The sequence below is a fragment of the Hoplias malabaricus genome, chromosome 1, assembly GCF_029633855.1.
Source record: "Hoplias malabaricus isolate fHopMal1 chromosome 1, fHopMal1.hap1, whole genome shotgun sequence".
In the NCBI taxonomy this organism is placed as follows: domain Eukaryota; kingdom Metazoa; phylum Chordata; class Actinopteri; order Characiformes; family Erythrinidae; genus Hoplias; species Hoplias malabaricus.
The window spans coordinates 46,319,406-46,347,218 of record NC_089800.1 but is presented as its reverse complement, the minus strand read 5'-3'; the positions used below and the strand labels follow the sequence as shown (position 1 = coordinate 46,347,218).

Below are 27,813 nucleotides of genomic sequence, written 5' to 3'. Positions count from 1 at the left end.
AAGGATAGGTCAAGTTCACTTCATCTCTTACAAATGCACATATTAACAAAAGTTGGGCACAGCACCTTCCTGTCAGATCAAAAACCAATGGTGTGGTGGCTGTGATAGAAAACGGTCGAGAAGAGCAAACACAGATCAGTGGAGAAAAAGAGGACCACAATACATCAAAGCAGCACTTTAATGTGACACCTGCTGTGCAGGACTGCAGATCATTGTGCTTCCAGTAGGCACACAGAAACATAAAGGTGCAGCAGGCCCTGGTTCCTTTTGTGACTGACCGGTGGCTGTGTTTGCTTTTGAGGTGTTCTCCTGCTTCGCCAGTGATGCTCCCATTGTTAGGCGGTCCTCAGGTATTGTGCACTGACACGCAGAGGAAGGGAGGGTATCTGCGGATGCGTGAGTGGGTCTGGAGCCCCGCCAGATGAAATTCTGAATGCTGAGAGGCACCTGTGCTGACACCTCCCTCCACTCTTTTACAGGGGTAATCCCTCGCCTGCCAGAGCACACAAACCCAAAAGCGGCTTGCCTTTCACTGCCTAAGTGCTTTTCATCCTTTAGGAAAATGATAACTCATAATATTTTCAGTTTCTAAGGTACTTCTGGAAAAAAGAGAGCAGGCTTGTGGTGTTCTGACACAGGGCTTTTTCTTGCTGAGATCCTAGTGTTAAGCCTACACAAGTTACACTGAGGCTCATTTATGATTCATCATAGAGAAGAAAAAAAATGTAGGAAAAAATTGCATAATTGATCTCACAAATAAGAATCTGCCACAAACATATTGACCTTTATTTCTGATAATTTTACATATTTCAGCTAACAGTAAGATGAAAGGAAAAAAGCCCATACAAAACCTTTAAAAGTATGCATTTCATGCACGTTCAGTTCTATAAAATTTACTTAACCAACTTGTCATCCATGCAACACTGCGGAGACTGCTCATTTGAGTTGCTAAAAGTGTGCTGTAATGAACATGGAGGATTAAAAGAGAAAGGATTTAAACAGCTCAAGGAAGGCTAAATAAACAGAAACTTTTCCCATGACGGGAAGCTTGTGCACAGTATGTGATGATGAGTCAGGGCAGAGGCAGGGAGCTGTGAGAGGGCATGCATAATTCAGCCAGCTCCTGCCTCTCCTACGCCATGTCTGTCAACACTCTGAGTGCCCACGCCACTCGCCTGCCACTCTGTGAAGTCCCAGAGGTTCTCCATATGAAACACAGACTAGAACATGGGATGAGAGGAGTTCAGGACACATTGTGTTTGCTGAGCTGTTTAATAACAGAGAGAGAGAGAGAGAGAGAGAGAGAGAGAGAGAGAGAGAGAGAGAGAGAGAGAGAGAGAGACAGAGACAGAGAGACACAGAGAGAGAGAACTGTCTCAGCTTGCACATTAAGGCACATGTCTGTCAGCAGGGCTCATTTGCTTAAACAAACCGCCACGGCTCTTCACATGTGGCCCCCATTCATTAGTGTGGCACTTGAAGGCCTGCGTGTTTTGACACACTGTGTCTCAGCACTTCTAATATTTACACAAGCAGGGACCACCTACAGTCTAGGCAGTGCAAGTGAACACACCCACACACACACAAACCCCTTCCTCTCTACTATTTCCAAAGCTTTCAATTTTCACTTAAGTTTCCCCTCGCCAATGTGCAAGCTCCAACACTTACACAGAGAAGAGGGAGGAGCTGGGCCTCTAAGTCAAGGGTAAGGCTTTTTCTACAGACTTCTACAAACAGAAACAGTATCCATCATGCTGCTGACCGTAGCCTTTGAGAGCAGATGACTGATTGGTTACATGCCTGTTCTGATAGAGTCTCCAGTGGTTTCATCATCACTCTCCCTCTGTTAGATTTGAGGCGGACATTCAGCACATGGCTAATCCATTCAACTTCAGCTAAACTCCATGGCTCACTCTAGTTTTCAGTGTAACTGTATTACTCTGGAAACTTCTAATGAAAATTGATTTTGAGTAACAAACTCATATAACCATCTTCATTCATTCATTATCTGTAAATGCTTATCCAATTCAGGGTCGCGGTGGGTCCAGAGCCTACCTGGAATCATTGGGCGCAAGGCAGGAATACACCCTGGAGGGGGCACCAGTCCTTCACAGGGCAACACACAGTCACTCACACCTACGGACACTTTTGAGTCGCCAATCCACCTACCAATGTGTGCTTTTTGACCGTGGGAAGAAACCGGAGCACACGGAGAGACACACCAAACTCCTCACAGACAGTCACCCGGAGCGGGACTCGAACCCACACTGGGACTTCACAGAGCTCCCTGGAGCTGTGTGACTGCGGGCTACTACCTGCTGCGCCACCGTGCCTCCCCTTATAACCATCTATAAAGCATAATTCAAACAAGCATTTTTGCAATAAACTATATTTTTACATGTTCTATTATGTAATTCAGCCAATCCTTAGAAATAGAAAAAGAAGCAGTAGTATTACATTACTAATAATAATCCACTAATATGTAGACATTTCCTGTCAAAGTATTTATGCGTTTTAAATCCAAAACAAAACTAAATATTTAAAAACTTTTAGACACTGTAAAATTAATCTCAGTTGTCTAGTCATATATCATATTCTGAAGTTAAATTTCCTTAAGCTCCAGATTCTAGGCTTATTCTAAACACTACTTATATTTTGTGCTCTTCATACATTTTTTTAATGCCTTTAGAACTGCATAGTACTAGCATCATATTAGAATAAACCTCAATATAATTAATATACAGAAAACAGTTAATCCAATGTTTTGAACAGCAGTGCAGATACACAATTTGTGGTAAGACCTCTTTGGATGAAACATGAATTTAAAGGTGGAATTCCACACACTTTATACAATTTGAACATAATTCAGTGAAGAAGTGAGGTTATCTACAGTGGACTGATGTGAAGCGCTCTGCTCTACAGAAATTAGGAGAGTCAGAATTGTTCACAGTTGTGATGATTCAATATCTGAAAAGTTAAATTCCCTTAACTGCTCCGTCACAGAAACATTTTTTATTATAGCTCTGACAGAATTACTACTGTTTGACCATTATCAATATCTCATTAAAGTCAAATATATCTCAAAAACGTTTTTCACTTTGCTTTTGGACAACAAATAATCTGTCTGTATTTGCTTTGATATCCTCACCATTGTAAAGAGCCTCTAAGTTTCTCTACACTTCACATAAAACTGTATTGAATGATCAGACACTAAATAAATAAGGAATTTTCCTTTAAGTCATTTGCTTTGTCTTGGGAAATATTTAGGTTTTACACCTTTTGCCCTTGTCAACAGAAGAAAATGTATAAATAATTTCACAGTGAGGTCATGCGTATGTTGAACACTTGTGAGTGGTGAAGGCGTCTTCAGCTAAGTTTGCACCTGTCACTGAGGAAATGACAAGTTAACAAATATTTGTACACATATATAATCTGTTTAAGATACACTGAGCCTGAGATCTAGCTGACTTAAACAGCTGAGCAAACGTTCTTAAAAATTCCAAGAGAAAGAATATGATTTAAAAGGGAAGAGGCTGCTGAAAATGCGAAGAATCTTTTCTTAAGCCAAGGACTGTCTCCAAGGATCCAAGTCACTTAACTTGTTACTCAGCTCACTTCATTTGGAGTGATTAAAAAGAAATATTGTATAGAAATATTGAGGATGCAAATAAAAAACACATCAAATATTTTAAACAGCAGTAACATGGGGATCATAAAAAGTCTGCAAATACAAAAGCTGAGCACAAAACCACAAAAAAAAAACATCTATGAGTAGAACCAGCATTGCTCAGCAAAAATGTATGCTATGCATCTGCACCAAATTCAGACAGCTCCTGTGCACTGCTAAAAGAGCAGCAAATCATTGACACTGCAGAGATCCTTTAAGCAGTCCTACAGTTAGTGATTTACCTCACAGATCAACAAATTCTTTTCTGATAGCTTGGGGGCAGCAGATAAACCCTAGAGAACCTGATTATTTAGCACCCTGCACAGAAGGGACTGCCCCTCTCCTTCGACAGGAGCCAGAACAGTCTTAACATGGCCAGCAGTCTGCCAAGCAAATAGTTCAGGTAATCCTAGCTACAGTCAGCACTACCATGCAGCACTAAGTGTCAGCTCGCACTGAGATATGAACCGCAGGAACCCTGCATCCAGGGTTAAGAGAAATCAGAAGCACATGTGAGAAAGGCAGTTTTAAAGGCACTTTTATCTCAGAGCATGGAGAATGATGAAGCACTGAATGTAGGCTGCACTCTTTGTAATCACCTTATAAAAAAGGAGGAGGGAGTTAGAGAACAAGGAGCCATGTAAAGCCTCTGATTGTCTTTGTTCTTGACACTGGACTAAACATTCCCAGTGATCAATGATTTTTACCACAAAGTATCATACCATGTCATAGAGTGGTGGACAGTGACATATTCAGAATCAAATATGTTATTGACAAAGAAAATATAAGCATCACACCCAAAGAATGTAAGTAAATGATCATTTCCACGCATAAATGCATTAAATAAAGTCATACAGTAATATATAATTTAGAATTTTTGTTGTGTTACAATGTTAAAATTTCATTTTATTCCAGGAACACACCCTGGAAGGGGCACGTAAGAAAATAGTTAAAATGAAATGAACATGGTTAGTTACATTCAAATATGCACATTATTTTTCTTGTTCTGTTTCAGCTGAAATAAAACCAAATATTAAAACCCTTTTGAAAACAGTAAGAGAATAATGAGCAGCATAAAGAAGTGGCTTACCGTCCTAGATTAAGATTTTCTGCAGACAAGAGTAAAAGTGTACTCAGTCAGTATAAGCCAATCTGTATGTCTACAGGAAAGTCAACGTTATTGACCAAATTAAAGTGGTAGAACGGCACTAGAGAAAGCAATGACTCCACAGGGAATTTGAATCTATTAATCTATATTTTGCATGAATAACTTTTAAAGAGTTTTCATATACAGCTATAACATAAGTGAATTTCAATGTTCTGTATGAATTCTGGGGTAGTAATAGCATTACGTTTCTCCTTATTTTCTTCCCCAAATGTAAGAGATAAATAATTGGTACAGTAAGAAAAGTAATACATTCACGACAATTCTTAACAAAAACAGGTTATTAAACACAAATAATTGTAAAGTTAACGTACTTAATTATTTAATTAGTATAAATTGTTTACAATAAAAAATGTGTAAATGAAAAAAGCAGCATAACATACATAGTCAAATCACACAATAAAACAGGCTATATTACGTATAAAATTGTGGAATTCATTGTGCTAGGCTATATTCATTTCACCAAAGGCTTCATACATCCTATTGGGTGCTACACCAATATATTCCAAGCTATTTAAATACTGTATACTTCAACTAAAACATTTATCAAATGGTAGGTAGTCTGAAATAATTGCAGAAATTCAATATCCTGTGAGTTACAATTGAACAAATATTTATATTAAAAGTTTTGGGTAAACACCATAGGACAAAGTAAATCAAGGATTTTCTGTATCCAGATTAAACGGCTTAAAACTCCTTAAGTAAGATTAGATGTATCATTCCCAATAAACCAAAAATCTAATCCAGGTTTATGATTCAAGTATTTTCAAAATCATCAACCAATCCCAGATTCCACAGACAGTTTTAATGAATGTATTATAATACTTTTCTAAACACTAAAATATCACCAAATATACTCCTGGTCTACAAAACACAATCTTAAACTTGAGTGCATTTGCTGTATATTTGTGACTGTAAGTCATATATCATCACTGTCCAATCAAAAACATGTATCTCTCATTTTTGTGAATTTTTATTTTACTACATCAGTTGAAGACAGCAGCTGTCCATCACACTGTGTGAAAATTTCAAAATGAATGGACCAATAGAAATGCTCTGAAATAATATAGAATAAAATCTTTTTACACTGACCCCCAATGAAATTTAAGTAGGCTTTTCCGTTCTCCTGTAAAGTTGCTATTTTGGGGATACTTATTTTTAATTGGACAGTGATGATATGTTATATACAATATGTACTATGAGAAACAATTGATCAGAAGGCCAATGTGAGGCATCTGAAACCCACACTCCAAAATCCTTAATACTCTTGTCTGGTCACAAGCCAATTAATGCCAGATTATGTGTCTAAAACTCCAACAGATCCCCTTCATCCGATAAGCATTTTGTTTCAATTTCTGGGCTGTAAAAACTGCTATACTAGCCAAGTCAAGACGGTAACATAGCAGACAGATTAACCAAAACGAGGATTATCTGTCCATTAATTTAGAGATTACTCCTCACCTGCCTAGCACTGAAACTCCCCAAATACCCAGATCCTTCTGTAAAAGATTTGTTGAGTCTCATGTCAACTGTTACTACAGCATGGGGAGGAGCATCTCACTGAGTGAGCACCTGCTTCAGCAGCCTTAACAACTCCACCCCAAACACATCAGCGTGACAACAATGATCCCTGCTATATCACAGCTTTATGATGATACTACACTCAACCTGTGAATACTTCTGATTAGAGATTTAATGTTATTCAAGCTGAAAGCTTTTATATTCATTACTGAATTAAAACTAGATGAACAACTTTAATTTCATGTTATTTTGTTGTTAGGTGCCCTTTGTCTTAATGTGTACAGGATGTTACAAATGTACAGAAATGTAGTTCTTGTTGTATTAAACACCATTTATAAATAACTTTGATTAAATGACTATTTTCTACCATCTTCCAAAAGTTACATGGTGCAGTTTCTCCAGTGCTGAGCACAGAGAAGCAATGACAGATGATCTATTTTCCCTATTTATAGGTCAGCTCAAATACTTAAATTTTAACCTCTGGCAGTTTTTGCTACATAAAATATAACACATTTTAACACAGTGGACTGATATCTTTTATCCAAAAAACAATAAAGAGCATTGGGGCAAACAGCCTCCCTCTGAATGATCACGTTCAATACTCACTGGACCGTGATGATCTTTGTCTCATGAGGGAAAAAATTGCGCATAATTACTGATTTAGCGTTAGCCTTTTAAATAGACTGGCAGTATGAGAAACATTCACATCTGAATCGTCTGCACAGCTTCCCACTGGCTTTGAACACTGAGCAATTATTCAACAAACACTCAACATACAGGCCTATTATACATTTAATCATGGAATGCTGGGATGTAACGGTTGAGGTCTGATAAGCTCTGCTCTGTGGCGCAGACAAAAGACTGGGCTGAAAAAAGGGGCCAGCCACACTATGGAGCAGAAGGGATGATTGTACATTACAGCTTTAAAAGCAGATGAAACATCTATCAAACACAATGGCAGATGTGATTAATAATGTGTAGGGTGATGGAAGTGATGCTGGGGAGATGGCACCTCCATAAAGTGTCAGCCCCACGCTGGGCCAAGCACAGATGGAGCTCAGAATGGTGGGGAGACCAGAAGGGTCATATGAGACATCAGACTTTCTGCATCACAGAACCGTGTTGTACATGTGTGGTGAAGACAAAGCGTGGCTGACGTGTGACTGAAAGGGGATTGGGACAGAGCAGTTAGTGGACAAGTGCGTGCAGACACAGACCTGGAGAAAACAGAGGGGTGTGATACAGATGGCACAAAAACAAGTGCTATACATGCTGCTGTTAACACACCCCAGACACCCCCACCCCAAACACACCCAAATAAAAATTGTAGCTGTGAATAAGTATGGAACCATCTGTTATTTAGGAAGGGTTGTTGCAAAGGCCACATAGGGGTCATTTATAGGGTGCTAACTAGCTGAACGACATACCAAACTAGGTTTTACCACATACCAAGAGCTAAAATCAGACAAGATGGAAAGATTAAAAAGGACAAAATTTTGTATGCAATTTCTCAAGAAAGATCATGCTTCTTTTTTAGGCACCATATATATATATATATCACAAAAAGTGTGCTTCTTACCTACCTGTTGTGCTATGAACTCTTATAATATATTTTTGAAACTAAACAAAACATGACTACATTTAGAAATGTCTAAAATTTGCTGTGAGACAATGGATGAAAATATAAAATACTGGGCTAATTATTTGATATACTCATAATATTTTGCACAAATTTCGATTTAAGAATAACCATAACATATAATTAAACACAGTGCTCATTGATTTTGATGAACATGTTTAACATGGTGGTGTGTGGTAATAGATTAATAGCTAACGTGATTAACTTCACAGATAACAGGATTAATTCAAATACTTATTTCTGTTTCTCAGATTGACTGCTATGTCGATTAAAGTCAGCAAAAGTACATCGAAAAGTATATCTTAATGTACAATATTAAGTTTTGACTCGCATCAAAGATTTAGCTCCAAAAGGGTCCAGCGTTATTACTGCATTTTATTATCTGTCTGGTTTTCGTTCAAATCTGACACATGGACAGTCACTAATCGATAAGGATTTTCACTGTTACATAGTGACTCGCATGAAACAGATTAAAAGAGATATTAAGCAATTATGTGCCTGTGCTTAGGTATTGATTATTGCCCCTCCCTGTGCTCCAGCCCTATAAAGCAGATGCCTGTATGCCACCTGTGATTTCCTTTATCTGTTTCTCTGTATCTAAATAAAAGCAAAAAAAGTTCAAGGTAGCTTTATTCCTAAAATATTTATCCAGACGTATCTAAAATTAATACAAGGAACTGTATATATTCAGACAAGTTTCGACAATACACTGGTTCGCTCGTATGTGTTTTTTATGAAATGATACTGTATATTTAAGACACAAATTGTAAGAAGTCCCTAAAAGGCTTTTATGATATATCCATTCATATATAAAGTAATTAAGTAACGGAATTATCAAAACCATGGAAAATAAGGAATAAGCTGATAAGGTATTAATCTAATTATAAATATACCTTTACATATTTTTTAAATAAAACAAATTGTACAAAAAACCCACTTAGAAATGTACATGTCTCACAGACAGCCTTCTTTATGATGCACCCTTCCCATCATCCTAATGTTGATAATTGTGTGGACGAAAAGCCTACCTGGTCCAGGGCAGGGTCTTTTGGGTGCTGTACCTCTGCTGCCATGACAACAGCATGATCAGGATGGCAGGACAGACAGGTTTGGCACTGAAGCAGCTGGGTCACAGAGCACTCAGACTTGTCCCATATTGCATTGTATGTGCAAGGGCCTTTTGAATTGACGTGTATGTGTGTGTGAGAGAGCAGGACACACATTGAGCAAACATTGGGTGGAAGAAGGAAAGAAAGAAGAGGCCAAAGTTTTAGGACTGATTTCACCTAAAAAAGCTAAACAGCAAAGACTGTATGCATCAAAATATCAGAGGATGTTCTTGTGAAGTGGATAGTGATGGGAGCAAAAATGATAATCCTTGGGATTGTTTTGTTAGTTTAGACCTTTCTTCTAGTGACACTAATGAAGATTTCAGCACTAAGTATGCATATGATGCATGAAAGGAAGATAAAAAGGTTTAACTGTGTTCTCCCAGTTCTTTTCAGCAATAATCCCTATGCTGCTAAGAAAGAAACCTACTACCCCGAAAGAAAACATGTTCTGATTTCCTATATACCTAATTACTCATTAATCATTCAGATCACTTTGAAATGAGTCCAGAAATCCTCTCAGATACTGGAAACATTCCATATATACATGTTTTCTTTTTTCTTTTTTCCTGAAAGTTTGGAAAACTAGGCCTGTGCCAAAATGTGCTGCAGCTGTGTGAAAGATCTTCAGAGTAAATAGCATAACACTTTGTGTGTATGCACTAAGACTCACCTGTTCGACTGTCAACAGCGTAAGGCTGAAGTGAGTTGCGAAGGGTCTGAAGTGCAGTGCTGTTTTGGACAAGTAGTAGTGAACTGCTAATACACAGAGATGCTCTTAAGGGACAGCATAGGCATTGGAGTCTTTCAGCTGACCCTTCACAGCTCTGCAATAGCTGTGAAACCTCCACTCGTTCACATGAAGCACTCTGTACCATACCTAATATATATCAAGTGGAGGACAGCACCAAAGCATCAATAACACTGGGAAAAACACTGCCACAAAAGCATTCACAGATTGTATATCAAAGCATGACTGATGCAAAAATAATGTGACTACATCTTCTCTTATACAAAGGCCAAGCAGGACTAGTTTTGCAAAACCACCATCAGCTACAAAGCATTTGTCACACGAGAATAATTCATTCATTAGTCCTTGTGAGTATTTTAGATTTGTGTGTCCAATATATATCTGATATATACCTGACTGGCTTATGGAAAACTTTAAAATATTATGTTTGGTTCCGAATGGCTTTCTTCATATAGAGGGTTTGCAAAAAGAACAAGACGAGCCACTAATCACTGGTCCTGCCAGAATGCAAAATTACATACATATATTGGTCAAAATCTGTAGTTCAACTGACCTTGGGCTAGGGGAAGGAGCTCTGATTGGCATACAGCACAGTAAAGTCCTTTCATACAGGGGAAACAGTTTTGAGACTGCTGCAAGATAAAAATGCTTATTTTCAAGTAGGTCAAAAATCCCCCCAAAAAAGTCCCCAAAACAAAAATACGCATGGTGTCGCGCCAAACATATCCCCAGAAACCCATAAATGGAGCGTGTTCCTGTCTTACTTCATATTATCCAGTCACGATTCGCGCTGAAGAACCTACTGTTCTTTCATTCCAGCTGGGAACAGATTTTTCTGGTTCACGAACGAGTTTATGTTAGAGGAAACGCGCCGAATGGTTCCAAATTTAGTTTATGAACTGGAATATGAAATATGGCTGAACTAACAACAGACGGTGTAGTAGTGCCACCTGTCTGTGAAATATGGCTGAACTAACGGTTCCTAGTCGCGCATGCGCATTTCAAAATTAGGAGTCAGTCGGTGAAAATAACTCTTCTAGCCCGGCCCGGCAAAATAAAAAACAAGAGACACTAGGCAAGCCTAGTTTTGCCGGACCGCCAAATTTAGTTCTGGAACTGTAATGTGAAATATGGCTGAACTAACAACAGCAATGTAGTAGCGCCACCTTAATTTGCCTCTGTGAAATATGGCTGAACTAACAGTTCCTACTCAACATTAGGAATCAGTCAGTCAGTAAGTAAACGAAAGTGCCTCCTCTAGGCCGGCCCTGTAGGCAGTCCGGCAAAATAAATAAATAAATAAATAAATAATCAAGCGATACCGTCTGTCTTTGTGTAGACCTGGTCCTAGTGACCCTTTTTCCATTCCTGGTCTGCTTGTGATTCCTCAAACATGATCTTTGAACTCTGATCCCTGCATACATGTGACCAAACATGTGAGATAAATTCAGAATATAAACCACTGCATTATTAGGTCAAAAGAAGCTATCAAATCTAAATCTATATTTATGAATATAAATCTTTCAAATACGGTAGATGTGCTGATTTTATTTTTCACATTCCATATTTATAAACACTGTACAAATTCCTTTGGTCAAATTAAAAAAGGGAATATATTTCCAAAATATATCTGAAATTTGATTTAAAGATGCCAATAATATATTCCTAAAAACTGTAATCTAATATTTTTGCAAGGTGATCCAGTAATCACCAGTAATCTGATCATGATTTTGGCCCAAACAAATTAAATAATTTAGTTTATCTACTGACATAGATAACAAAAATTCCCAACCTGTCTGCTGAGAACCTGAGCCTTTACTCTTTTCCTCTCTTACTTTAGGAGAAAAGATTGTTGTGGCACAGCCAGCAAAAGCCCTCAGGCTCTCTGTGCTCTGCTTCTCTGGGGTGACAATCTCAAACGTTATTGTAGACTGACCCACAGCAGTTATCTCATGTGGAGAGTCCTTCCCATTGGGCTTGATGGTCTTGACTGATGCTCTCTGTCTAACCTTCCTCATATTCTGCACTGCACTTTTGGCTTGAGCATTGCTGTACTGCTGGCAAAAGACTGATTTCTCTGTAGTACTGTGAGGCTCAGAGGTTTTCACACTGTTTAATTTTAAAACCCTTGCTGCTAGAGGCTCAGTGGTCATTTCTCTTGTTCCCTTTGACTCCCTGATGTGAGCTGTCGTGTCCTCTGTCCCGGTCAAACTGGTGGTTGAAGTTTGTTTTGCTGAAGGTCGAGTGCTTCCTTGACCTCTGCCTTGTCTGGACACATTTGCACCATCCAGGATTAAAGACCTCTGATCTGCTGAACCAAATATAAGCATATAGTGTGTTGTCAGCTTATTAGGTATATCTCTTTAAAGTTATTGGCAATTCAATCATGAAGGTGACAAATTGATCTTGGTGATTTATGGCCATTGAGTGCAGATGATTTTTTTTTAAGAATCCTAGTAACACTTGGCAAAAGCACTCAAAACCACATATACACATTACCTATACTGGTCCCTACTGATGAATAATAGAGGATGGCTTCTACAGATGGGCTATAAAACTGCAAATGCATGTTAGGTGTAGCTGTTGAAATGGCATGGGTAAGATAACTAAAGCTAATCCATAGCATAAGCATGACACCAAGAGCTACATGTTACTGTGGAAACAGTTATATCATTACATACTGAAAAAAGGGTGGAAACGTCTATACTGCACAGCACCATCACTAACAAAAATGTCCTCTTGTCTTTCTGTAATTCTAGACGCGTTGACTAGCGCTAATGCAATTAAATATATTAGAGATAAATACATGGCTGGCTGAGGGAGGGCCAGCCATTTGGCAGTCTTGCTTGGCTGAAGACAGCTTATTAGAATGTTCTGAACGGGACAAATTCTCACACTGCTCCCTTTAGCGTCCTCATACAGATTGATACTAATGGCCAAGCCTCATCCCACAATGCAATTATGGTCAGACAAGACGCTCGGCACTAGACAGATGAAGAGGGATGAGCTTTAATTGAAAGTCTTTTTCTCCCAGCTCCTCTCCGGCCTGCACATTAACAGTGTTGCTGCCCAACTAACGAGACAAATCTTGTTAGGCTAATGGAGGTTAATTTGCGTAAGCCCTCTCCTCTCTGTTCAATTGTCAAAATTGAAGACTTTGCTAGACAACATTACCTTCCACAGCCAGACCATGAAGCCCCTTAAAATAATGCTAATGTGGCTCAAATAACCCTCATCCCTGCTAATAAAAGTCATTAGGTAGAGCTTCTATTTAACAAGGGCTTAAGACAAACATATGCTCTTTAATGAGCTTGTCGGCAAAAATTAAGAGAAAATCCACTGTAGCTGGGGAGTCATTTTCAGATGGCATAAGTAAGCGCAGTGTGGGTGCACTTTTTTTTTTTTACACTTTTGTGTATTGCAGTTAAAATATTCCAAACATTTTAGCCCATCAAGAACAAGAAAATAAATTGTCTCCTAAGCTCACCACCCCCACAACTACTCAAATCCAGTGCCAAACAGCCAACAAAGAGGAAGAAACAGCGACTCAAGCACAGTGAATAAGAGCTAAGGAAGTATTCATCCCAGAGCAGAGGCAGTTACTGTATACAGATGTTCATCACTACAGAGCCAAAACCACAGACTCTTTGAGGAGCTGTATATGCATTTTCCTTCCCCTTAAGGAGAAAGCACACACATAAACTAGTCTAAACAAGAGACTATTTAACACCTAGCAGCTCAGGAGGAGGATAAAATTATTACTTTATTACATATTCCAGTTAAATACATTGCTTTTATGTAGTTTAAACCATTCTGTTCAAAGAGGTTGTTTTCTGTGGAGTTCTCAGAGAAAACAAGACTGATGGTGGGAGCTTCCTGTGCTTGTTTACTGCCCTACTGCCCCTTCACATTACTTGTCTTCCTGCATAGCTACACAGCCTTTGCCTTGTTTATATTCTAAGGACATACAATTAAATTTTTACTAGGCTGTAATATATGTGTAAAAGATGTAAGACCGCTCAGCCAAGTGAAATCAACCATGTAAAAGCCTCTCAGACCCTTGTTCCACTTTACAGCCACTACAGGACCACTCATTAAAATCAGTCCCAGTAAGGCCTCTTGTTTCTAGGAATGGGAGATGTGACAGACACTTATTTTTATGATTTTCAAGAAAGAAAATCATGGTAAAAACATTCCTATAGTCTTAAGTTGGTCATTGTTATTCATTAGCACCCCAATACCTACTTGTTAACATAGGGTTGGCCTGAATATTTACAAGCTCAATATTAGTTATTTTTTTTGCTTCAGCAGATGTAAAACAGCGTAGCGTAGCTGGCACACATTGAAATCTGATTAAAAATGGGAGTGTACATGAGACCGTATTTTAAATACTCTTTTAATATTGAGCATCCCTATTTGTTAACTGTTCCTGTAGTACTGGTGTTGCTAAATTAATACCACAGAAGGGGCTAGTGTGTACACCAAAGTCTAACCAACCATGCTATGGGCATCCTACTTACAGATGATGTTCTATTAGGTGTTCTGTGAATGATATGATGTAAGCATTTACATTTCATAAAACCAATAATTTTTTATTAAAGTAATGCAGACCTATGCCACATGAGGGGTTCTACCTTTTTTAATATGTCACTTGCACATGAATTGATATATGTATATGTATTTACAATATGATATTTGGTCTTGGTCAGGTTGCCATACTAGGAACCTTAGAGAAACATAAAAGTTCAGAATTTATTTTGTAAAACATTTGTGTAACCCAATTCTCATAATAGCTTTTCAGCCATCGATTGTGATGACATCTGACTGGCTGGCCTTAGGGAGGACATTAAAGTGGGCAGTGATAGTACCTGCTGCTGGTTTGCTGGGAGCTTTCTGTCTAGACCTGGAGAGCCTATGTGACTTGCTGTTGGGCTTTGCTTGCCTTGTGGGCCTGTTCTCAGTTTCTTTACTACAGCTCGCCCCTGCCTGCTCTACCACATTCTGAGACATTACACAGTTCCTGTAAGGAAAGACACAGTCACTGTTAGCAACATCAATGCCTCTTTTAAGATCTGTAGGGGCAGTGCAGGTTCTCTGGCTCTGCTCTTGGCCAAACAAGTCCTCAGAAAGTGAATTAGCCGCCCCATTAGATGGAGGAACGATCACTTCCATCTTAAGCAGCGTCATCTTTTGCTCCTGTACTGCTGTAGGCTCCTCATTCCTCTCATCCTGCTCCACTTCAAACAGCTCAGGACTGTAGAAGACACTCTGGTCCTGTTCTTCCTCTTCTTCAACCTCTACAACACTGACACTCTTGTCTGAGGTAGAGTCAGGAGCTTTCTTTTCAGGGGACACATCCAAAGGTTGAGGAGGATCAGATGGAATCTCATGATGTTCATTCTCATTGTCATTTCCCCTTTGATACGTTAGTTCCCAAACAGGTGTTGGGAACTCCATGAATGTGGAATTTTCAGTGTCCTTTTTGGGGTATTTAAACTTAAAAAGTGGGGTTCTCAATGGGGCACTGACAGGAGTGGAGGTAAACATATTGAGTGAGGATCGTGATGTAGAAAAGTTTTTGGATGCATTACACTGCAGGGGTCGCTTTTCCAATGGAGACTGTGAATGTTTCAGGTCACCTATCCAAAAACAAAACACAGAGTAAGTATCTCTCAAGAAATGTACTTGTGAAAAATGCCAAAGGCTAAAAGAACAGTGATAATCCTGGTTTCATTGGCCTGATACAGCATGTGTATAAAAATGTATATATGCCAAGACCCCCATATTTGGTGAAATAAAATAAGTGAAAATATGTTTTTAATAATTTAAGTCTTAATATTACACATCTATCCAATAAACCAATGTCAAAATAGAATGTTTTACATTTAAAGTAAAGTAATTTAAAATCGCATTTAATTAATATTGAATTGGACATTATGTGGCACGCATAGGTAGAATAGGAGTGTCCATGCTTTCTTTGCCAGCACATGTTAGACACATGAGACACATTTTCCATGTCAGGGATGCTAAAATAGACTGGTCTACACTAGTAATTTATTTAAAATATAAAGGCTTTATACAGGTCTGCTTTGTGCGGATAAAGAATATGTAGGCAGCCTTTGAGACAATGTAGTAGCAGCAGGCTGTGTTAGAGCCCCCTATCTTCTGGCTCACTCCCAATCCTGACATATTCATGCTCAATTTACCACAAACAAAGGTTAACAGGATTTAATTAAAAGCAACAGCTAAACATCTGCTTGACCCACTGCTCTTCAGTTAAGCAGAATTTGTAGCGCCTGAAAGGAGTTATGAGGGACATAAACATACACACACACACAAACATGCACAGTTAGACAATGGAATAGATGACGTGCATTTGCTAATACAATACATATATAGGACTATAGGAAGTATAGTAATATATCTGTAATGAAGGACCTGACAAAATCAGGGAATGGTAGATGAAGTGTAATGGCTATATCTACACAATTAAATTGAGGAAAATAATTGAGGACATTCATTAAAAAATATACACTATTTGAGCTTACTATTTTATGAGGACTAAACAGTATACACTTATATTAAATATACAATTAGCATAATAAAAAATTGCTGTTAATATTGATACACATTTCGCATCAAACGTCTGCACATCTACATTAAATATTAAAAGGTGACCAAAATGCAATTTTTTTCTTTCCATAGTGTCTGTAATATAAACCATGAACCATGTACCTGATTCAGCAGGGCTTTTGACCAGGGTTCGAACCTCATGATCTTGTGGCAAAGCTGGGGGCTCTGTTGGGGACAATTGAGCTGAAGTGTCAGTCGCTGAGACACTGGGGGCAAGCTGACTGAGCACCTCACTGTGGCTCTGTACTGCCTCCTGTTGGCTCTGAGAGAAGGACACCAGGGACTGCATGGCATTAGTGAAGTTATCGTGATGCTTCACTAGCTGACGGACCCACTTTGACAGGCCTGAGAGAACACAGGGAATGATAGCGTTAGAGAAACCATATACTACTCCACCTGCTCTCCATTTCCATAACTATTCCACCACATTACACTCTGTCTATATAAGTTTCCACATGGTAGGTATTTTGACCTTGTTCTGACCACAACATGTAAACTATCAGTTTACATTTTCATGTAATACACATTTCTGACTCTACTGTTACATGTAAAAGAGCACAGGCCTTGTGTACACATTATCTGGCAACTGTCCACTGACAGATATTTCACAGCCTAGTAGGCCACTATCTCCATCTAGTGTTTTAGATAGGGAACTACATATCTCTGAGACAAGTGACATGGCCATTAGCAAGCAAGCTTGATTTTCCTAAATAGCTTACCTGTGATATACTTGTTAGGGTTGGCCCTAAAACGGTCGTCCACTAGGATAAGAGCCCCCCAGTCGTTTCTATGTCGAATACACCTGAGGAAAATTATTACTTATTTCACTTGTAAGAAAATTCTGTATAATTTAACAAAAAAGGGCATTACAAATGTATGTATTTCAATAAAAATTAAATGAACTCCACATGACAGTGTTTTAACAACTGTAAGTTAAAAAAATCTAAATCTATCCAATCTGTATTCATTCTTTTGCAAATGGTTATTTATAGCCATTCAAAAAATTCCAACAATCCCTCCTGCATACCTGCCCAGTGCCTGGTTTAGAGCACGATATGCCTGGATCTCATACCACCGACCCCCAGGAAGAAGCCCCCTGGATTTTGAATGCTGGTCATTGTATTTCATCTTTAGTTCAACCTGTTTAAAAAAAAAAAAACATAATATACCTTAAGTGCACAGCTGGTGGAAAATAAATTGCAGAAAACACATTGGTGCTCTTTATGTATGGATGAAGGTAATACTGTGTTCCTTTAATACATAGTCAACTTTCTAAGATAACGTAGATGTATTCAGAGTCCAGAATTTTCATATTCTGAAACATTACATTTGAATCTAACCCAGCATTTACACTATGCTATTTATTTATGTACCTGCATTTATATAATTTATATAACATTTTATTTTCAAATAAATGTTGTCTAAACTATCCCAACAAACAGTAAATCCCAACAGAGAGATAGCATATAGAGTACTAACATTAGAAGATATTGACCTTCAAAAGTACATCAGGTGACAGCGAAAGCAAAAGAGCACCTGGGCTCGGGATGGCAGAGCAGTCATCTGGTCACCCACTGAGAACTAACTGGATTAATACAGGCTGAACGGGTGAGAGGGCAAGCAGCACAGGACAAAATTCCCCTGAAGATGACACCCAAGGCCTCAAGAGCTTTCAGAAATGCTTGGCCACACTCACTGAACCATTCTGTTTTAGATGGAAGAGGGGGCAGGGGATGGGTTGGAAGGGCCACCGGACGACATGAGCCGTGCCATAAAAATGCCAAGGTAGTATCCATCAATTTTCACCCATCATTCTACTTTTTAGTGCTAACCTTTTTGAGCTGACAAGTGAAAAGTTCAGTCTTGTTGGATGGGACAGGTCGCTAAGGGTCTCTAACTGCTTGTGACAGGTACAGTGTGTCCAGAAGCACCCACTCAGAGCCAGAGCTGCACATGACCAGGCCATGACCAGAGAAGGTGCAGCCTGTTCCAGCACACGTCAGGTGCAACAAGACTTTTCATTCCACACATACGTGCATGTTTATGTATCATCTCTGAAGGACTTAAAAACACGAGATTTGCTGATCTCATACGACACGACTTATATTCATACGTTGATCCCAAAACAAATTTATTGGCATACACTGTAACAAGCACACATCCACACCTATGTGTTTTTTCTAAACTACTGTATGCCGTTGTTGATATGAATCACATGATTCTCAGTCTCATGGAGCCAACAGAAGGGTTAAACATGTCTGAGTGAAGAGCCTGTCATCAGAGTAAAGGCCGCTAGCCTGAGGCTGGCGATGTCATCGAAATGCAATCAGGGTCCATTTCAGCATCAGGCCCTTCACCTCCTTGCACCACATCAACAGTCGATCCGACATGACAGGGTGCATATGTGAAAAAGCCAATTCTCGCTGCTAGCCAAATCTCTTAAATGTGCAAGAAACCACAAGCTGGAAGGGATTACTTAAATGTCAGGGGATAGGCCCACTCCGGTGCCTGCTTCAACTTCTCTACCTGTTCATCCTTGAAAACAGACATCTGACTGAAAGGCATGCTTCGCGGCTGACCGGCTGTGTGTGTGGATGCACCCATGGCAGTCTCAGCCATCTTGTTTGTGTCACAGAAATCTTTGTACACCATGTCTGCTTGGGCAATTGTGCTGACAGCAATGTGGCTCACCCTTACTGCTGCCTGACTCAGTGTGTGTGTGAAGATTACACTGTCTACCAAAAGGAGATACAACACAGCATAAACACTTGTGTATACAAGGGAAAACAAATCCAACATTTGATCTAAAAACAACATTATGCATTAAGGTACTAGTGGCTATGTGCTAAAATTGAGAATTCATGTTGAATATGGCATTCATTCATTCATGGTCTTCAACAGCTCCGGACCAAACTCTGCACTATGGGAGACAGGGCATTTCAAGCTGTTGCCCCACATGTGTGAAACACTCTCCTAGATTCCCTGAGGGCACCACAGAGCGTGAAGTCTTTTAAAAAGACAACTAAAAACCTTCTTATTCAAAAAGGCTTATTAGGACATTTTATGCATCTGTACTGTTCTTGTGTAGAATTTAATATTTCTGCTTCTGAGTATGCTGTAACACAGTGAGATTTCTTTGAAATGTAAAGTGCATTACAAATAAAATGTATTATTACTATTATTATTAACCGCTAATCCAGTTCAGGGTCGCGGTGGGTCTGGAGCCTACCCGGAATCATTGGGCATAGGGCAGGAACACTCCCTGCAGGGGGCACCAGTCCTTCACAGTGCAACACATACTCACACCTATGGACACTTTTTTTGAGTCACCAATCCACCTACCAACGTGTTTTTGGAGGAACCATACACGGACATGTGGAGAACGCACCAAACTCCTCAAAGACAATCACCCGGAGCAGGATTTGAACCCACAACCTTCATTTTCCTGGAGCTGTGTTACTGTGACACTACCTGCTGTGCCACCATGCCGCCCTGAACATAGCATAAATTAACACAACTTCTGGTCCCAGTCTTATGCAATCTATAACTTGAGTCAGAAAATGACCCCGATTGGCTAAATTACAAATATAAAAATATCATTAGGTCTTAGATTATATTAGCATTCTAAAGCTTTTATAACACCCTTTCACACTGAAACTAATGACAAAACAGGATAATACCCTTCACCACAAATTTAATTTCACACATATAAACATAACATTTTTGGGCCATAAAAATGAAATACAAACATTCTTTTGGCTGCTTTAAACAGTCTTCTCTTAAACTGATTCATGGTTTTCGTTCTATCTAATAAGGAATTACTGATCTAAAATCCAATGTTACAACAGACCAGCCTTTGCACGATCCTTTAATTGATCACCCACTTAGATATAGTATCAGATTCACTTACAAAAACAGAAAAAATAAATTTCTTTTATTTATGTTTTTAGACTATTTTAACACTCAAAGTTCACCATGTTCTCCGTTCTGCAGATCACTAAAAGTCCCCCTTTGATCTTGTGCCTTTTAATAAAGCAATAAAAGTGATACTCTTATTTTAAAGGCAGTTTGATGGCTTTTGTGTTTGAGGAGACAACCAGTCTTCCAAAACAAGAAGACAGTAATGGAAAGCAGACAGTGAAAACTAAGTAAAAGATACCTGCATGTATCAGTGGACCTTTGACAGATGATTCCTAACAGGGTTTCACATATGAAAATACGAACCAAGGTCTGATCCAAGGTTTGGTTACACAGAAAGCCTACTTAGTAACACATAACCAAAAAAAAGCCAATGTGTGAGATTGGTTTGTACACCATGGAAAGTCCTGGTGTCCCCTTAAAAAATCCCGACTTCTCTCTCAATTTGGCGGCATCAGCTGCACCTGTGAGAGCATGCTGAATAGCTTTAAAGTGCGTGTAAGTGTTTGTGTGTGTGTATGTATACGTGTGTCTTGGCTATGGGCACTGCACTGTCGTTAGTGTCAGTGTCCTCTGCTCCCTCTATACTAATGGGGTCATATCTTGGACTTCAGAAACCCTCAAGGGTCCTGTGTCAGCTCTGTGTCACCTCCCCCAACATGACTGTCACCTCTCTGACCAGCACACCCTCAGCAGGCACAGCACTATAGCCTTCTATCACGCAAGAAAGCAATCAGATACAGCTCACCACAATTATACAGCTTGTTAATATTGTTGCATTTATATAAGGCATTTTTTCCTATGCACTACAGGCTATGAAAATGCCAAAACAAAGAAATCAAGTTATTTTGATATCTGAAAAAAAGGGGGCACTCTGAAACTTATCCTTGAAGGAACACCTTGAAAAAGTTCTAACGTATAATGCCGTTGCATATAGACGTTATTTGAAATAATATGGCAGCCCTAATGAGATAACAACTGGTACATGAGAAAGCATTTGTGGTGTTTATAGGACAAACAGCCACACATCTGTTTTTAAATGCTCCAGCAGAAATGATTATTCACATACAAGTATTTGGCTATAATTTGGAACAAACTCCCTGGTGTTTTTGAGCATAAGATTTTTTTTTGTAAAAAAAAAATAAATGAAAAACCAAAAGAAACAGTGACAGGTGCATGTCAGGTAAATTAATTAACATAATTAAGTATTGGAGTGAGTGTTTTTATGTAGATCCCCCTTGTGCTTCTGTTAATATTATAACCACACCTTGATTGGTGTTGCCCTTGATTTGTGTGAGTGTGAATTATCCCTTTCACCGCTGATTGAGTTTAGTGCTTTGATTTCTGTAACTGTAATAAAACTGATGTTTACTCTTTTTTTTCACACATACATAGGCAGGGGGCCGGGACATTGAAGTCTCCCCCCAATCCTGATGTAGGTGGAAAGCAAAGGAATCTGAATAAATGCAAAACTTCTAACTTTAAAGTACTGTCTGAATATATATACAGGAGGTCCTCGTGTTACGTCAGTCCCGAGTTACGATGTTTCGTGGTTACGACACATCTCCCATTTACTGTATAAAGCCTTGTTTCGACTTAAGTGGTTTTGCGTCGTAAACGTCGCAACGCGAACTTCGTGTTTGTTGTGCGCGGCGGAAGAATACACGGTGACGCGGCTCAGGACCGAGGAGGAGTTAGGTTAGCTAGGTGTTAGGATAGGATGAGTGCGTACAGTATGTTATTTACGTACAGTATGTACGTATGTTCCCACTTACACCGAAAATCGGTTTACGACACGACGTAGGAATGGATCAACGTCGTAAGTCGAAGACCCCCTGTATTGTGCATTACACAAGCTAGAACCGCCACAGCCAACAAGTTTCCACTGGAGCTGAAGTAAAAAAAATAAATGTTCAGAGGCCATTTACAGAGTTAGAGCAATCATCGTAGCAACAGCTTGTGGTAAGGTGAAGGGGATAGGAATCATCAATCATCTGCACATGTCCTCATGGTGACAGACATATTAAAAAAAAAACTGCAACACACTCTGACAACAAGGTGGTCTTAAAGGTCAGGGCTATCTGCTAACAACAGAGTAGGCACAGCAGATTTGCTGTGAACATTTTTAAAGATCGCAAAATAAGAAAAAGCTGCTGTTCAAAGTTCAAAAGTACTTTTTTTCTTTCTTTTGTGCTGCTTCATTAAAAGTTACATTAAAAGCTGATTTAAATCTTTTAGCAGAGTACTATTAGTTGGTAATGGCTCCACCAATATTAACTGTGGTAGCTCTGATCACGACAGAGCTGCAACACTGTTTACTCAGCAGCGTAAGAGGAATAATTCATCACCTGTAGGTCTTTGATGTTGGGAAAAGGAATGCCAATAGTGACCACTGCTCTAGCATTGTCATCAGTAAAGTCCAGGCCCTCACTCACTTTCCCTCTGCATACTGCAATCAGCAGAGCTCCGTCTATATAAAAGGAAATCAAATTAAGTCCACACCATATAAATACCTACATAGAACAGAGGGATTGCATGTAAGTTCACAGAATGACATTTTCAGGCTAAAGTTTGTATTCTCCTTATAATAAAAATCACTTGTAGCAGTACTGTTCTAAAAAAATCTTCAGAACCACAACATGGAAAGACTGTGCCCTGCATCTCACCTCTGAGTCCACTTTGTTTAATGGCCTCGTAGTATGTTTGCAGCAGCTCATCAAAATCACTCTTTGCTCCTCCACGTGGTTCTGCAATCACAGCCTTTCTTTCCTCCAGTTTCTCCCACAAACCTGTGTTCATCCAGCGATCCCTCAGCTTATCAAGCATCTACAACAAACATTCACATAAATCAGCAACAGCCATACACTCAGTGGATCTACAGGTCAGTACAGTAACATACATTTATTCATTAGGCCTACTGAGTAACATTTCACCTTAAATAAATCAACATTTCAATGAGAAAGAATAAGAACACAGGACACATCTCAATATTTCTTTAACACTGATATGTAATTGACCTCTGTTCTGACCTGCTGTATTGTCTACTCATACATTTAGACTGAAATTTTCTTTACAACTTCAGAGTTAATGGGCAAAACTTACCCACTGTATACTGCACAGGTGGGTAAATGTAAATGTGTTGTTATTAGGACATTACAGGAATTATTCCCTCAAAACTAGTGTTTTTCCATATATGTAATTATATACAGACTAGGAAAAGAAGGGCATGTTTGTAACATGTTATATCATAATAATCTTTATTTTAAACAGGAGGAAGATAAAATTCAATGGACCTTATACATCTATTTATACATATTATACTGTTATCAGTTTTAGAATGGTAGAAAGATGATGGATTGGCTTAACAGTCTTGACTAGAACCTTAAATGCTTAGGCTACAGCAAAAGGGTACAATACACCATCTGTGTGGTTTACATTAAAATTCAATGTTGAGCAAATATTACTGAGGAAATGGGGAATGCAGTGCAGGCTACACTGCTCAATTTCAACAATGCCTTCAAAGTAAACACACATCTGTTCAAAAGAATGATAAGCTATTAAATTGTATTGCATGCAAGTTTGGCAGAATGACATTTTCCTGCCCCTTGTATTCTCACTATAATAAAAATCACTGTTGTAGCACTACTGTTAGTGCAAAAAGTCAGCGAATCTCTAGGGAGGACCATTGATCTAAAAGCCCTCTTCCACACACAGAGTGATTCGTGTCTCTGTGGTGCACATTTTCCTCTTGAACAACCATGCCTTCCCAATCAAAGAGAATCTCCACTGGCTTGGAAATGTGTTAGAAGGGTCAAGTAGAAGTTCTTTTTGTAGTCAGCAGAAAACTTCTCACAACATTTCAGAAGTGTTGGTTCTATTTCATTTCTTCTGGCTTCCAGAGATGGTGCAAAACAAAGCAGATATTCCTTGGGAATTCCTGTTCTTGCAGTCCATAAATTCACATATTTGACTGACTCCACATTTATACCAGGGATGTTTAACTTTAAGATCCTGACTTGGAAATAAACTATGTTAAAATGGTTCAACATTGCTGAATATGTTAGGTATTACTTTGATTGTAAAAAAACAGGAAATGCAACAAAATTGTAAGATTTCTTTTTCTGTCATTGCTACAGCCTCATTTGGCAGAGGTGTCTGGAATCTGGAATGGATTCCTACAGGATGTTCTTGTGTGCAGTAATTTATATTACTATCACATGGCATATCACTGTGTGACTTTGCTATTAAAGGAGTAAAGGTCTCAACAGGTGCATGAAGAACTTTGCACTGGTAGTCATTCAAAATATGTTAATACAACCAGATACATTCATAACCATCAAGATAAGGTTTGACAGACACTTGAGCTTAGAGAGCAGATAAAGCTATATATTAGAAAGATGCCTGCTCATTGGCAAACATTCATTTATTAATTTATTGCTTGTAAACACTTATCCAGTTCAGGGTCACGATGTGTCCGGAGCCTACCCGGAATCACTGGGCACAAGGCAGGAACCCACCCTGGAGGGGGTGCCAATGGACAGTTTTTGAGTAGTCAATCGATCCTACCCACAATTGTTTTTGAACAGTGGGAGGAAACTAGAGCACCCGGAGAAAACCCATGCAGACACAGGGAGAACACACAAAACTCTTCAGAGCAGGGCATGAACTACAACTTACCCACGATCACTCAGGTTTGTGGGCAGTGGAGCAGATGGAAGCCAGTGTTTCAAGGCCATATCTATGCTTCCTTCTGGCCCTCTCTTTGTAGTTAATCTGTTATAGTCAGATTTGCCAGAGTCCCTTGCCACACTCTGAAAATAATTCCAAAAAACAACTAATTCCATCACTCTTTTCCATATAAATGACTGCTCACCTGTCCTGTCTGACCTGATGGAAGACCAGATGCTCACCCTCCATCCACTGCTACTTGACTTGGTCTATTTGCCCACCCTCCATTAACAATTACACCGAATTTACATGGGCTCTAATTATTCATCATCTAATGGTTGCTATTATTATTTTTATTAGTACTTCCATTGATCATCATTACTTGTATGATTCGTATCATCACAACTATGATTACTATGAGTACATCTGAGCATGAAGACAGGTACCGTGATTTTTAATCAAAAGTTCATAAGGTTTTAATGGTTCCTCCCGTGGTTTCTTCCTCGTGATTTGAGGGAGTTTTTCATGGCCACCTAACTGCCTACCAGTTTTTATATATAAATATAAAGCTGATTTGCAAAATGAGCTGTAAAAAGTGCAATACAATACATTTGATATGATAAGGGAAAATATCACAAATCACAAAAGCAAAAACTGATGTTTGCTGTTCTTATTCTAGTATTATTTTGTGTAGCTTCTTCCTCAACTACAGTCAATGGGTCTAGTGACTATATTAAGCATCCCAAATTTACATTCAGGGGCAATGTTATTAATCAGAGTTCAAGCCAAAGTGTAACCTGATAACAACCCTAATGTAACCTGATAATAAAATGCTGGATGTTAAAAGATAGTGACACATGCAAGCACAAAGACCCCTTGTGTATGCTTGTTGTTTATATTCCCAGAGCTGTAATTTGTAAGGTCTTATAAAAAAGGCTGAAATACAATACAGTGCCACTCCAGGAGCCCTTTGGCGCACAGGGTAATGGTCCTAATGCTTTTATCTCACAGACACTGTGAGTAAACATTGCTCTATGTCTGCCTCCATGCTGCCATTTAATTACGTGCACATTTTCCGCATCCCTCATCTTGACAGAGTGGAGGCCAGTTCAAAAGCAGGAAAGGAGTCGCCTGTCTATATGGCAGGAATTTGTGACTGCTGAAGAAGAGAACCTCTTGGTTTGCAGCTGCGCTGCTTCCTGCACCAGTAAAGCTAAAACAGAAAAAGCTTTCTTCCCCAATTTCCGGTCCTTAGGGACTTAATTGGGGCAATTGGACTTCTGTTACATGTTGTTTCTGTTTGAATGTTTTTTTAAATTATTCATTTTTTTTATAAAGCATTGTTTAGATGTTGGGGCGGCATGGTGGTCCAGCAGGTAGTGTCGCAGTCACACAGCTCCAGGGACCTGGAGGTTGTGGGTTCGATTCCCGCTCTGGGTGACTGTCTGTGAGGAGTTGGTGTGTTCTCCCTGTGTCCGCGTGGGTTTCCTCTGGGTGCTCCGGTTTCCTCCCACAGTCCAAAAACACACGTTGGTAGGTGGATTGGCGACTCAAAAGTGTCCGTAGGTGTGAGTGTGTGTGTGTGTGTCTGTGTTGCCCTGTAAAGGACTGGCGCCCCCTCCAGGGTGTATTCCTGCCTTGCGCCCAATGATTCCAGGTAGGCTCTGGACCCACCGCGACCCTGAACTGGATAAGCGGTTACAGACAATGAATGAATGAATGAATGAATGTTTAGATGTTTTCATTTAACTCAACGCTGGATGTGACATTATCAAATTATGTGACATGTTGATCAAATTTACATCTAATAAATAAAATTAATGGCAATTTTTTTTTGTTTGTAAGAAAACGTGCCAATATAAATATGGTTCAGAAATCACCCTGAATATTTATGGTGATTAGAGATGAATGCAGCTTGAAAAATGCAATGCTGCGGGTTCACAAATAATGTTTTTTCATTCACAATATTTCATATCTGAAGGTTTTAAAACAAGAAAAATGGAAAAAAACAAATTTAAAAAAGTTAATAAGGGGCTACTGTAGAATTTGGTTGTGAATATGGACCTTGAAAGATGGAGATGGTGGTGGTGGTGGGATGAGCACATGGCCTTCATGAATAATTCAGAGGCATTATCTGACAAGAGCCGCACTGTTTCCACAGGGCCCAGACCACGCCAGCACGGAATGAAAATGTCAATTTACACACTTGGCTGATGCTCAGGTGCGCAAACATGACAGGAGTGACCCTGTGCCAGCCCTCAGTAAAATCAGCACAGAGCCATCAAACAGACAGCATACACCAAGCAGACAAGAATGCACCAGCACAAGACAGGCTTCGACAGTGATTAAACTTGTTTATCTTTAGACCCACACAAGTCTCGCACACCTTTGGGGTACAAAAGTATAACCTAAAGTTGTAAGAGGTATCATAAATGTTTTCCAGTCAAACTAATGGTAGCATTCAGTTACGTGTGATGTAATCAATGAATACAGCATAAGAAGGCATATATGGCGTGAAGAGATGAAGATTGCAAGGATTCCGATAGTAAATCCTTCACTCTGCTCAAGCAGGCTAGCAGCTCACACACCAACCTCATGGCTTATTCATTAGCCCAGCTGTGCTCGATTACAGCAGCCAAGAAATTCACAGCTTCAGAAACACACCAACACAAATCTTTATGACCCATAGTGGTAGCACCCAAAAAAAATTACTATATTTAGGGTGCTCACTGGTTTAAGAGG

At 39.2% G+C, this 27,813-nt stretch overlaps 1 protein-coding gene across 6 annotated transcripts in view; it reads right to left on the bottom strand.

Moving 5' to 3' along the window:
- Positions 1–27,813, bottom strand: part of brip1 (BRCA1 interacting helicase 1) — a 60,127-nt gene that overhangs the window by 13,289 nt on the left and 19,025 nt on the right. The window contains exons 15-26 of one of the 6 annotated variants that reach the window (XM_066678498.1): positions 23,070–23,229; positions 22,752–22,873; positions 17,513–17,625; positions 17,205–17,287; positions 16,588–16,830; positions 14,721–15,491; positions 11,645–12,160; positions 11,175–11,266; positions 10,406–10,484; positions 9,775–9,981; positions 9,021–9,169; positions 7,248–7,570 (exon numbers count right to left, since the gene is read on the bottom strand). In XM_066678498.1, the coding sequence (XP_066534595.1) occupies positions 7,463–7,570; positions 9,021–9,169; positions 9,775–9,981; positions 10,406–10,484; positions 11,175–11,266; positions 11,645–12,160; positions 14,721–15,491; positions 16,588–16,830; positions 17,205–17,287; positions 17,513–17,625; positions 22,752–22,873; positions 23,070–23,229 (2,643 nt within the window). In that variant the 3' untranslated portion in view covers positions 7,248–7,462. Of the gene's footprint in view, positions 1–7,247; positions 7,571–9,020; positions 9,170–9,774; positions 9,982–10,405; positions 10,485–11,174; positions 11,267–11,644; positions 12,161–14,720; positions 15,492–16,587; positions 16,831–17,204; positions 17,288–17,512; positions 17,626–22,751; positions 22,874–23,069; positions 23,230–27,813 lie in introns of those variants that run through there. The other 5 variants (XM_066678466.1, XM_066678481.1, XR_010804034.1 and 2 more) reach the window with 5 other exon arrangements.